General features: G+C 38.4%; 2 protein-coding genes across 2 annotated transcripts in view; one reads left to right on the top strand and one right to left on the bottom strand.

Moving 5' to 3' along the window:
• Positions 1 to 175: 175 nt before the first annotated feature.
• gpn3 (GPN-loop GTPase 3) lies at positions 176 to 4,487 on the bottom strand. The gene is made up of 8 exons (XM_007252791.4): positions 4,221 to 4,487; positions 3,380 to 3,488; positions 2,955 to 3,122; positions 2,517 to 2,641; positions 1,452 to 1,567; positions 1,262 to 1,358; positions 857 to 985; positions 176 to 618 (listed from the first exon to the last, which is right to left on the bottom strand). The coding sequence occupies exons 1-8, from the start codon at positions 4,266 to 4,268 to the stop codon at positions 553 to 555; spliced, it is 858 nt and encodes a 285-aa protein (XP_007252853.2). The 5' UTR covers positions 4,269 to 4,487; the 3' UTR covers positions 176 to 552.
• A 1,316-nt stretch (positions 4,488 to 5,803) lies between these two features.
• The window catches only part of bcr (BCR activator of RhoGEF and GTPase), a 137,337-nt gene continuing 129,628 nt past the window's right edge, over positions 5,804 to 13,512 (top strand). Inside the window, exon 1 of the mRNA XM_022676624.2 lies at positions 5,804 to 8,285. Within this exon, the coding sequence (XP_022532345.1) occupies positions 6,752 to 8,285 (1,534 nt within the window). The 5' untranslated portion in view covers positions 5,804 to 6,751. The remainder of the gene's footprint in view (positions 8,286 to 13,512) is intronic.

The raw sequence follows: 13,512 nt of genomic DNA, 5'->3' as shown, positions 1-13,512 counted from the left end.
CACATATTAAACAAAAACATACTGATATATATATATATATATATTTATATAATCATACATAATTGTATATAGTATGGCCATTGTCATGTCGTAGTAATTCATACCTATTTATGTATATGTAATTTGTATTTAAACATTACATTTTTCAGATCAACAACCATCAGAACACATGTAATAAACTTTTACAAATATTTTATTGAAAAAATATTTATTATACAGCTCTAAGAATGTAAGAATGCATCATCCCATACTTAAAGAGTGTAGGAACAGACAGGAAACACAGGAAGAATAAAATTAGGAGAATAATAATTATGCAGTCTGTATTGAAAACATGCACACACACCCACACGCACAGAAACTAGATTCTTGAGGAACTTCAGACTCTTCAGACTGCCCGACATTTCCTCCTCATGTCCTGCAGCGGTGCTCTTCACTTCCAGGCTGGGAGGGTCACAGCACCCTGCTGCTGAGTGCCCGTTTCATCAGCACTGCATCTCTGTGACTTTTAGTCTTGTTATGTGTCAAACAGGCTGTATTTCTATGATGAAGTGTCTAGTAATCCACTTTGTCTTGAAAGAATTCATCATAATTTGTGTTGCTAGGCTCCTCCTCAGTCTCCTAAAGAAAAAGGGAAATTGTTAAGTAATATAATGATGAAAAATAAATGGAAATAATCATACACCTTTAAAGCCTTTGTATTTAAATCAACTGCATTTAAACCTTAGATATTGGGCTACTTTAGGCTTCTGAAGGGCAAGTTTTAGACTTATTTTGGCTGGATATTTTTTACTGAACCTGGCAACCACATGATAATCTACACGGTAAACTAAAAAGACAAATTAAATAACGTGTTTACCTTCGGCTCCTTGAACTCTAGGTCCTCTCCATACTGAATGGAGAAGTCGATGTGCTGTAGAACAATGTTGATGCCTTCCTCATCTGTGCGGTCAAAGGGCAGGAAGCGCACCATGCTGTAGTCATCAATCTGTACACAAACACAAATCTGTTTCTTAAAATACAATGTATTTTATGTCATATTTACATATAAAATATATAAAATTTGGGACCTACCTACCTCCTCAATTGCATTACATAAAAATAGATATAATAATAGAAATAGTTTCAATAAAACAAAATACAATGACAGACAACTCTTTACATATTATAATGTACATATTAAAATAAAATATTCTGTTCCATAAAAATCTATTTAATTGTTTAATAAAATATAATACAAAAACAGGCATCATTGTAAACCTACCAAACCACAGATAGCTTTAGTGAGTTTGTTGAATTTTTTGCTCCTCAGGGTTGTAGAGTTGTCCTCCATCATGGAGTACATGTCTGGATCCAGATACCTGAAGTAAAAACATTATATTTATCTGTGTTTTATTACAGATTTTACACACGAATACAGTCAAATACAGACCGACACTCTTTGGGAAACTTACTTCTCTATTTCCTTCTTGGCTTTTGGATTGAGCAGGTCCATTTTGGTCATGATGTTGACCTGAGGGATTTCTAGCGCCACCATGGCACTCAGAGCCGCCATTACACCTGAAATAAACTAGAAAACAGAGCATTTCTGATGGGTGTTTTTTTTAAACTAAATAACATCTATTTAGTCACACATTAAGATATGTTACCATCCAAATTGTAATGTTTTTTTGGCTTATTGTTTATTTATTTTACATAGTACAATGTAATTCAATACAAATACAATTTTACGTTTTCCCTTTTCCAGTATTTCACATTATTCATATACATTTTAAAAAGGATTTATAAAATGGTATAATAGGGAAATAAGAAATGATTAAAATAAGTAAAAATATAAATACATAAGGACAAAAAAAATAAATTTTAGTGTTTTAAAAAGTTTGAGTTTTGACTAAATATGAAAAATATTAGTGTGTTTCTTTTGCTTTTAAAGACAATACAGAAGTTTACATCACAAAAAACTGCTAGAAACTGATAATCTAGAGCAGTGATTCTTAACTGGTGGTTCAGGACCCAAAAGTGGGCTGTGGGCACGTTCTGGGCGTGTCATAAAAAGCTTACTGTAAAAGTAAATATATATAAAAAAAAAATCTAAAATTAAAAATAATTTATGTTCATCTGGTTTTGTACTCTTTTGTATTTTATATACTCTCAATGCAGAGATATGCAGAGAAGTGAAATATTTATTTATTTATTTATTATTTATTTCGTGCAATTTTAATATTAACCTAATAGTAGTAACTTTTATACATATAATTATTATGAACCTCCTTAGTTTCTTAAATGCTCTGAAGTGCTCTGAAAATTCACTTTGCTTGCATATGCATGTTTAAACTGCTTTTTGAAAGCTATATTTTTATTAATTAGTTTGGTTTGAATTTAAAGTGGGTTGTAACTTAATGACCAGGAGAAAAATAAAGGACCATTTGAGAACCCCTGCTCTAGGGTGTTTTTGAGCTGAAAATGCAATAATCCTGATTGTTATTTTATTTTTTCAAAAAACAATATTAATTTCCTACCTTGAAGCTTTCCACCATAAACTGAGAGTCGACCAGGAAGACCCCACACACCCGGAACTCCCACTGCTGCAGCTGCTCAGCCAACTGCTTCATAACCGGGAGGTGTGTGTACAGCTCTATCTGACCTGCAGCCAGAGAGGAAAAAACACATGGGAATAAATAATGTGGATTTAAAGAGAACACAGATGTTGATGAAAACACAAATAGAATAAAAGAATGGATAATAGTTAATAGTTTTAGTCTAGGGGCTTTGAGTGGTCCAGCTGATAGGAACTGTGTAAAAATGGGGTCAAATTAGACATAAATAAGAATAGTTTTAGGCGAGAACATCCATTAAAGTCACTTTTTTGTATTAATGAATTTCCTCACAATTTTATTTCACAATTATCATTACCATAATCTTAATAATGGATTAATGGCAATGAATTTCAGAATTACCTGGACAGTCAAAAAGAATGTAGTCATCCTCAACATGACCAAGACACTCCTCCAGCCAGTTGAAGTTATTCGCAAAATACTCCATACAGAACACAAGTCCTCCATTCGGCCCAAACTTCAGCGAATCGTCCTCCATCACATCATCCACCTGGATCAGCTCTCGGATATCTGTACCATTACAAAAACAACAGAAAACAACAAGATTCTTTGTAGCCGTCTTTTAATATTAGGGGCGGGACAATATATCAATATATCGCATCATTTTGACCATATTGTTTTTTATCGTTACGTGGCACCAAATATCATTTTCATTGTGTTATATTCCTCATCCACTGACCTGGATTAACATTAACAATAAAAACAATCATTTGTACAATTCTGAGTATTTCTGGATTTATTGCTGGTCGATTTGTCTCCAGTCTTACCTGCCATCACTGGGTAGTCGAAGTGTTCTGCTGCCGGGTCCAGATTCACCACCTGCACAGAGCGGCTGATGGCTTCAGCATGTTGTATCATAGTGGAGCAGTAGGTGCTCTGTGGAGGAGCAGAGTAGTTCACTATTAAAATGAGCAGCATAATCAAATAATAATCAAAAACCACTCTCTTTCTGTGTTTATTTAAATGGGATTAATCTTATTTATGTTTCTGTAAGTGTCTGTAAGTGAAAATGTACTTAATTTACAGTCATCCATTAAGCTTTTCAAGTGATTTCGAGTTTTATCTTATTTATTCACATTATATATAAATAGTATATCTACTAGAGACAGATTATATCTGTTCTGTATCATTTATTTTACTGGATATATCCTGGATATATGGAGATATTTGGAACGCATTATTATTAGTATCATGACATTTTGGATCATTGACTTCTGTTACAAATCTGATAAAATTCTTGTGTTTTTTTTTACATTACATTACATTACATTTTTTAATATCTCAGTTAGGGGTAACATATATAATATCATATTGTATACAATAATAATATTTTTTTTATTCAGTGTTTTGTCATATCGCCAAGACTTTCGTTATCGCGAAAATACCATGAAATATCGTGATATTATTTTAGGGCCCACTCCTAGCTCTAAATATTAATTTAGTATCCTATTTACACTCCTGCGATGTGACGGTAGCCAGAGAAAATACTGAATGTATGTTAATAGGGATAGATTTGTATAAAACACTAAAATAAAGCAGTATAATCAGATTTAACAGCTTTAATTTAGCTTGATAGTTTTATATTAAACTCTGATCTAATAGTTTTACCTTTCCGCTGCCGGCGGGTCCCATCACCAGCTGAGCGTAGCGCGGCATTATTAACTAAGTTACTATAAACAGCTTTATAACTTCTGAATAACGCAGTTCTCCACTATTACAGAATATATTACAGTATTTATATTACAGTACAGTGAGAGAAATCACAGAAATATCTCTGTAACTGTATTCATATCTCTATCTCTGACTGTAAACACCACACCACTAATCTCCCACTGCCTCCATGCTGCCTGCTGACCAGTCAGAACTACGGAAAGCGAAGAGTATCAAAAACTACAGCGTTCAGAGAATCGCCAATCTCTCTAGATTCGAATACCCACCAGAGAGCGCTGCCGAGTCAGTGCACAAAAATACATAATTGTAAATAAATAATTGCACATATAAATAAAATAAAATAAATAAATATATAGGCAAGTAAATACATGAATAAATACATTTTTATGAAAAAAGCACTCACTTAAAACGATATCAACTATATCATGTTTCCATTAACTTTCCATCCACTTTATTTGGGTCTGTTTCTGTATTTTTCTGCATTTATTGTTATCTATATATTTATTGTTTAATACATATATATTGATTGATACATACAGAAATGAATAAATAAAGAAATATAGTAATACGTACATAAATAAATAATACATAAATAAAATAAAGAAATGTGGGAATAATATAACAGAATATAAATGTTGAAATTTTGAAAAAAAAAAAAAGAATAATAAAGGTTCACGCATGGAAATATGAACAGTGATTCCTAATATGATATTCAAAATATATTTATTAATTAAGTTACCTATACTATTATTTATTTATTTATTTATTTATATGTGCATGTATTTATTTATGCTTGTCATTTTTCGTCCTCCATACCGAACTGCAGAACAGCTGGAATTGAACGTGTAACCTATACAAACTTGATTTTTCAGTGGTGTAATCACTCCACCCTGACACTAGAGAGAGACAGAGACTAAATATTATAGTGGTACTACATAAATAAATCTTGGTGTATACTACCTTCAACAATGCTATATATTTGTTGTATATTGTTATTATGCTTACAGGGGCATAGTAGTTAAATGTTAATCAAAACTAATGCATACATTTTACTGAACAGTATAAAACACAGAAGCATTGGAAGGTTGAATTGATTTTGATCAAAGACATACAGACATAACCTTCATAAACAATATGAACAATAATAAAAATAAACAAAAAGAGTACTTTTTCTATTTACATATATAATACAAGATATTTTCCCCAAATATTATTTAATTAAATAATAATAATAGTATCAGTTCAGTTTCGTATATCATCTACAAGTATACATATATATATATATATATATATATATATATATATATATATATATATATATATATATATACAAGTATATGTGTACAAGTATATATATATATATGTGTGTGTGTGTGTGTGTGTATGTATGTATGTGATGCTGTAATGCTTTCACGCTGAGCAGGGTCCTCCTTTAACTGTCAGTCACACCCCGTAGTCCCGCCCCTTCCTGCTCAAGCCCCTCCCCCCTCAGGCAGAAGCTCTGTAGGCTCTCAGTAGGCAGGCGGGCAGTGTAGCTGCAGCAGCGCGCGCGCGTCTCCTCCTCTAATTAACAGCTGCGACAATGGGATAACGCGCCGCGCGGCTTTCACCGAGTCCGAGGTGTTCCGGAGAAGCGACGGGACTGGAGCGCGTGTCTGCGTGGAGCACGGAGGCGCGAGACCCCCGCTTTAGAGCCGTTTCCCCCTCAGAGCCTTTGTTTTAGTGCGCTGCTCTCAGACGTCCGTACAAAAGAGGGGATGATGATGGAGAAGCGGATGATGGCGCATCACTCTGAATGAGGAGGACTGGAGAGAGAGAGAGAGAGAGAGAGAGAGAGAAAGAGAGAGGGACCAGCTGAGCAGCAGAGGTCTGGAGGAGTGATCTCTAAACGGACTGAGGAGTTTGATTGGTGCGGCTGGATGTTTGTGGATGTTTGTGTTTTCTCTCTCTGTCCATCTCCCCTCATCTCCATCCCTGCTGGTGGAGGTGTCCAGATGCTGTCATTGTGTCATTGAGGGGTCTGTGATTTGGGAGCCTGGTCCTGGTCTGGAAGTGAATGCAAGGGATCATGCAAGCAAGGACAGTCCAAGCTGTGTCTCTCTCGTTATTTCTCACTGATGGACATTTAATCTGGCTGGACGCTTCAAAACAAGAAGACCAGACCTCACTCCCTGGAAGACCCCTCTGCCTGACTGGAAGACCCCTGAACTCTTGAGGTGTCCCAGGTGTGGTGTGTACGCTCTTATTTCTTGTTCGGAATTCTTACTCTTGACTTCTAAAACACTTTCTCAGCCACTTTCAGCACAAGCACATTTAATTTAAGCACGTTTTTGCTCCACTGGACTGGAGTTGAACCAAAACCCTACAAAAAGCCAACTCAAAAAAGCCAACTCCACCACTGGTCTTGTTACTTGAAATCTTCTTGAACTTGAAATCTTCAAATCTTTCCTGTTGGAAGTGACACTTTAATGTCCACAATGGTGGAGCCTGTAGGTTTCATCGAGGCCTGGAAAGCACAGTTTCCAGAGTCGGAGCCTCCAAAGATGGAGCTGCGTTCTGTGGGGGGTATCGAGCAGGAGCTGGAGAAGTGCAAGGCGTCCATCCGGAGGCTGGAGATGGAGGTTAACAAGGAGCGCTTTCGGATGATCTACCTCCAGACTCTGCTTGCGAAAGAGAGGAAGAGCTATGACCGACAGCGCTGGGGCTTCAGGAAGGCGCAGATGAACGAGGCAGGAGATCCGCAGGCCGGAGGCGGTATGGACCCTCAGCACCTTCAACAACACCCACAGGAGCCGGTGCAGGGGCAAGTGCCGGGGGATCGCAGCAGGTTTCAGCCTGTCGGAGGAGAAGCCAGGGTTAAGCCGAGGCCTCCTCCTGCAAGGAAGTCGGCCTCGCACGGGGATGGACTGGAGCTGCAGTCAGCTTTCGAGCCCCACCAGCCAGGGCCAGGGAGCGAGACAGATGGGCTGTCACCGTCCAAACAGAGGGGAGGGGTCTCTCCCCGCAGGCCCCATCCTCCTCCTGACAAGGAGCTCCCTTCTGACCCATCTCTGAAAGACAAGTCAGGCATGGGGCTTGGAGTGGCAGCACTGCGCTCCAACTTTGAGCGTATCAAGCGAGCCAACTCACACTCAGCGGGGGATGGCAAGGCATGCCAGGAGAAGCAGCCCTTCTACACCAACGTGGAGTTTCATCACGAGAGGGGCCTGGTGCGAGTGAATGATCGTGAGGTCTCAGAGAAGATCAGCTCCTTGGGTACCCAAGCCATGCAGATGGAGCGCAAGAGGTCCCTCCACTCACTGCCAGGCAATCTGGCCACAGTGGCAGGTGAGCTGAGAGCTAGGCCTGTCTACAGGGGTCGCTCCAGTGAGAGCACCTGCGGGTACGATGCGGAATGTGAAGATGGGGAACCCAACCCACGGTCTAGCAGAGATGGCGCATCCAGGTCTAACGGGAACAAGCCTCCACCTCCTCCATGGCAGCCAACAGACTACCAACCTTACAGCACCGTTTATGTTGGAGGTGTTCCTGTTGATGCAGGAGATGGCAGGGTGGCGATGCGAGAGCATGGAGGAGGCAACGATGACCTTCACCTCACCTGGCCCCGGAGGTCTTACTCGCCTGGCAGTTTGGAAGACATTGGGGGCGGAGGCGGGGGCGGCTACACGCCTGACTGCAGCTCCAACGAGAACCTGACGTCAAGCGAAGAGGACTTCTCGTCAGGTCAGTCGTCCAGCCATGTGTCGCCCAGCCCCACCGCGGCCTTCCGCCGGCCCTTCCGGGAGAAGAGCCGGTCGCCATCGCAGAACTCTCAGCACTCGCTGGACAGCAGCAGCCCCCCGACGCCGCAGTCCCAAAAGAGACACCGGCAGCACGTGGTCGTCTCCGAGGCCACCATCGTGGGCGTCCGCAAGACCGGGCAGATCTGGCCCCATGGAGATGGAGACTCCGCACCCTCCGGCCTCAGGGCCTCCCATGACAACAGTTACCATGGAGACCTTGGTAAGTGATGAGTGTCCTCACTGTGCTCTGCGTGGTTCGTTAAACTTGGCAGCCTGGCCTGGGTTTGCTGAGTGGGTTTGTGAAAGAATGGATAGTTGCAAGGCAAAGGTCAGCCATCTGCTCTCAGAGCTTCTGTACAGCGTTTCCTAACTGTACAAACTCCTGCTGGGTTTGTCCTGCTCTTAAATACAGAGCTTTATTCTCGTTTAGTCCAAGAACGGGTTGATGGTTGCCGAATGTTGTGGTTCTTGCGTGTTAAAGTAGGGAAAACTCTTCAGTCTGTGTTGTATCGTTGAATGACGTCACTAAATCATCATTGGGACCATCATATAGATACCTACACAATTGTACATTCATACCTCGCAAATTATTCAGTGTTGTAACAAGGAAATCCACTATTTTTTTATTTGTGCATTAACTCATTTTCCTTTGTGGAGAAACTGATCCAGTTTCCAGTTTTGATCCAGAATTGTTCACAGTGGTGGTGCATGAAACCAGTCACCTGAAATCCTCTAAGCCTTTAAATCCTCTAAAGTCTCTAAAGTGTCTAAAAGCTCAGTCACAGAAAGTTAAGACATGAAATGCACATGAATTATGAATTGCTTATATATATATATATATATATATATATATATATATATATATATATATATATATATATATATATATATATATATACAGTGTGTTACATGACACATAAATATGTTTCTAAAAGATATACATGTTACTGGTTGAGGGTTACATGCAGGGCTTTGTAAGACAAAAATAGTCATTCAAAAAGGTGTATATTTCTGTTGTTTTTGCTCATATTTTACCACCATAAGCATTACATGTTAATAGACATGTTACAAAAATAACAAAAAGAACATAAACATAATCAATGGGTGATGCAGGACTCAGTATCACATATTGTGTTTATTTTTAGAGACTTTTAGTAATGTCTGAATATTCTTAATTATCTTTAGACGATTACATTTCTCCCTTTTTGAGAATTTGGACAACTCTTTTTTCAACATTAAAAACCTAAATTATATTTTATTTAGACTTCCTAAATAAAATTTCTACAGTCATGAATATACTTATGATAACCATGTAATAAAATAACTTAGTAACAATAGTAAAGAAAATAACTGACTATTCTTTAAAAAATAAGATATATGGTAGCTATATGGTTGTTTCAGCGTCTCAGATATCTTGTCAAGGAATCTTTTGAAGATTCTTCACGCTCACACATCTCTATAATAAACATACACATAGTTCTTTATGGAATTAAAAGCTTTTCTTCTTTGTTATCCACCACCAAAGAACCCTTTGAATCCTCTTTACATCCTTCAGGAGTGTATAGGAAGTGTAATGTAAACATGCAGGTTAATGCTAGGTTAGGTGTTAGGTGCTTGGAGGCGTGGCCTGCTTTGAGAAGATCAGCTTGTTTGTGTCATTACAGTAGTAGGAGTAGTACTAGTGTGTTTGTATGTGTGTGTGTGTGTGTGTGTGTGTGTGTGTGTGTTATGCCACTGGCTGAATCTTAGTCAGCTTGTTTATGAAAACATATTAAGTGAAACACAGTATACAGCTCTGAAAAAACTGCTTGATTTTTTTGCACCAGGAGTAAAGCAGCATAAAGTTATCCAAAAGCAGTGTGTAAGACTGGTGGAGGAGAACATGATGCCAAGATGCATGAAAAAAACTGTGATTAAAAACCACCAGGATTATTCCACCAAATATTGATTTCTGAACTCTTAAAACTTTATGAATATGAACTTGTTTTCTTTGCATTATTTGAGATTTATCTGAAAGTTCTGCATCTTTTTTGTAATTCAGACATTTCTCATTTTCTGTAAATAAATGCTCTAAATGAGAATATTTTTATTTGTAATTTGGGAGAAATGTTGTCTGTAGTTTATGTAATAAAACAACAATGTTCATTTTACTCAAACATAAACCTATAAATAGCAAAATCAGAGAAACTGATTCAGAAACTGATATGGTCTCTTCATTTTTTTCAGAGCTGGATATGCAAATGTTTTGTAGACTCCACACTAATGCATGTGGTTTTAGAATGGGATCTAATAAAGGCACTGAGGTGCAACTAGTGCTGTACGATATGATGATTAATATCGTTTCTACAGTGATTTCTTCAATTATTCATGCAAATATATAAAGTAGACTATGATGAAATGGATTGGTGTGGTCACACTTTGCATAAACTCGGTTTATATAAGTGATAATAAAGTAATCTTCGCAAAAAAAATCTTCATAATGTGGTTTTGCGACGTGACGCTGCTTTACGTTATTTGACGGACACTTTAAAAAATGTTAATTGAGTTTATTTTAATAGATCAAATTTAAATACCTGTATAAATTAAAAAAAAAAAAATAGCTTCTGCATCTACCTCTACTACATCTGTTTTCATTTTATATATATATATATATATATATATATATATATATATATTGCTGCACTAAAAGGTAGTAATTCTCATTTGTGAAAGTTGGGTTTAACGTCACTTTGAAATAAAGTTGGAAAAAAGTAAGCAATTATATTATTTTCTCTTATTTTTTCAAAGAATAACTGAAAACATACTCAAATGTGGTATATCATGATATATATATATATCGTTATCGTAATATAAAAAATTCCATATCGTGATATATGATTTTTCCCATATTGCCCAGCACTAGGTGCTACTGTCCACTGTCTCTGCTGTCCAACGTGTCCTTCAAACATCGTGACGGGGACAACAGTGACTCAGGCCCACTGGGCTGGAGAGATGTTGAGTAATTAACTGAAAGAGCTCATTTAGATGATGAGGTCAGATTGAGAGTGTGTGTGTACATGCTTGTTTGTGTGTGTGTTTGTGTGTGTGAGGCTGCTGAGCTGGCCTCTTTGTTAAGAGCAGGGTGGGAGGGAGAGATGGAGGGATGGAGGTTTTTTCCAGTGTGTGTCACATGGCTAGCCGGCTGCTCTGGCTACTCTGGCCGTGTCTCACTCGTTCATTGTTTGCTGGTGTTGGGGGGAATCTCCCAGGCTGGCAGACGATGATCTAAATGAAGCTGACTTCAGTTCAGTTCAGTAGGACGACTAAAAGATGATACCAGCACAGATGAAAGTGTGTCTTTGTCGTTTTCTGTGTGTGTGTGTGCTGTGATTGGGAGTGGAAGTAAGGTGAGCAGTACTGTCGCAGTGCTGATGATGAGGATGATGATGATGATAATGATGATGATGATGACCTCTAAATTGCTGCTCTGTTGAGATTAGTTTAGAGGTGGGGTAATGTAATTATTATCAGAGTGCATCTCAAAAAATTTGAATATCATTGAAAAGTTTCTCAATTAAAAAACCCAAAATCAGTCTCTCAGAAAATTAGAATATTATATAAGACCAATCAGTACTTTTAGCAGTGTGGGCAGTGTGCCAAGTCCTGCTGGAAAATGAAATCTGCATCTCTATAAAAGTTGTTTTCAGCAGAGGGAAGCTGTAAGATATGAAGTGCTGTAAGATTTTGTGGGAAAACAAAACTGCACTGACTTTAGACTTGATAATAAAACACAGTGGATCAACACCAGCAGATGACAGACATGACTCTCCAAACCATCACTGATTGGTGGAAGCTTTACTCTAGACCTCGAGCAGTTTGGAGTGTGTGTCTCTCCACTCTTCCTCCAGACTCTGCTCCCTTGATTTCCTTTAAATGAAATGTAAAAATTACTGATGATCAGTGATGGTTTGGAGAGTCATGTCTGTCATCTGCTGGTGTTGATCCACTGTGATTTATTATCAAGTCTAAAGTCAGTGCAGTTTTGTTTTCCCACAAAATCTTACAGCACTTCATATCTTACAGCTTCCCTCTGCTGCTGAAAACAACTTTTATGGAGATGCAGATTTCATTTTCCAGCAGGACATGACATAAAGACCAATATTTCTAAATTTATAATCCTAATTAATGTACACCTAAATCTTCTCGTAAATTTTGCAACGAATGTGACATTACTGACGTTAGTGAAAGAGTGGGTGGCTTTAAAGTGCTGGAACAAGATATCATCGCGAAAACAAGTTAGCTGTTGAAATCACCATTGGTTTTTAGAAGTTTTGATCTTGTTTAGAACCTTTAAAACAGTACAAGTAAACATATGTATAATAAAATATGTAGAACCTTTATCATTTATAGAGGTTCCTTTGATCTTCTTTAACATTTACAGACATCCTGTGGTCACTTCATTGGCCTGTGTGTAGAAAACCTATCCAGATTTAATAGCATCCAACATGACTGTAGCTGAACTGTAATCCACACCTTCACCTTCTCTCAGGCTGTGTGCGAAGAATTCTACCACAGGTGTGTGTGTGTGTGTGTGTGTGTGATGCCGCCAGAGATGAGAGCTGACTCATCAGACTGACTTTTCCACCTCCTGACCGGTTTTATGAGAGCGCTTACAGGAAGTCTTGGACTGGGGACAGATTATTTCCTCAAACCAGATCCAGTATCTTTTAACCTGTATGTAGCCTGGAGGCACCAAAAGCCAGCAGGCTGTGTGTGTGTGTGTGTGTGTGTGTGTGTCTGTGTGTGTGTGTGTGTGTGTGTGAGTGTGCTCTGCAGTCTCGTATCTTAGTGCTGACTGGGTGAATGGCATTTCAGTGTGAAGCAGACGGGCCCAGAGGGCGCTGGCACCAATCACCCGCCTTCATGCCAGGAAGGGCTTTTTTGTGGCGGGAGAAACATAAGATAACACAGAGGGCAGATGGACACTATGGCCGAATTTTATCTTGTTCTAATTCTAATTCTATGTACCGTTTTCATTTGGTTTTAAGTGAAATCCTTTTTTCTAATGAAAGAATTGGGACATCCCTTTTAAAGAACCCGATACAGATATACATACATACATGCTAATTTTATATAAATGCTAGATTTCCTTTGGAATCAATTGATAAATTTCCATCAGGATCAATAGAGTATCTGTCCATCCATCCATCCATCCATGCACAGTATTGGAGTGGAGCTCTAAATTTCAGCAACCTAACTGCTGCTGATTATCTTGTTAACTTTATCACAAGGCTTTATCGTATGTCTTTAGAAAGGGGGCAAGTGCAGCAGCAATGAATTATTATTGTCATTATCATTCCTTAATTTCGTCTGTGATGGTGAACTGAGATTTAAATTTTCCGTTCCACCTTAAATGCTGCCGCCTCTGCCATCTATTGCATCATTTAAGGTGGAACAGGGAAGTTATC

The sequence above is a fragment of the Astyanax mexicanus genome, chromosome 17 (assembly GCF_023375975.1).
Source record: "Astyanax mexicanus isolate ESR-SI-001 chromosome 17, AstMex3_surface, whole genome shotgun sequence".
In the NCBI taxonomy this organism is placed as follows: domain Eukaryota; kingdom Metazoa; phylum Chordata; class Actinopteri; order Characiformes; family Acestrorhamphidae; genus Astyanax; species Astyanax mexicanus.
The sequence above is the reverse complement of the archived record's forward strand: the minus strand, read 5'-3'. Positions and strand labels throughout refer to the sequence as shown.

Bases quoted from the DNA above. Each gene is read 5' to 3' on its own strand.
- gpn3 (XM_007252791.4), bottom strand. From the start codon at position 4,268: ATGCCGCGCTACGCTCAGCTGGTGATGGGACCCGCCGGCAGCGGAAAG. The intron at 1,568-2,516 runs GTAGGAAATTAA...TCTGTTTTCTAG, and splicing joins TTATGGTGGAAAGCTTCAAG to TTTATTTCAGGTGTAATGGC. The intron at 619-856 runs GTAAACACGTTA...CTTTTTCTTTAG, and splicing joins TAGAGTTCAAGGAGCCGAAG to GAGACTGAGGAGGAGCCTAG.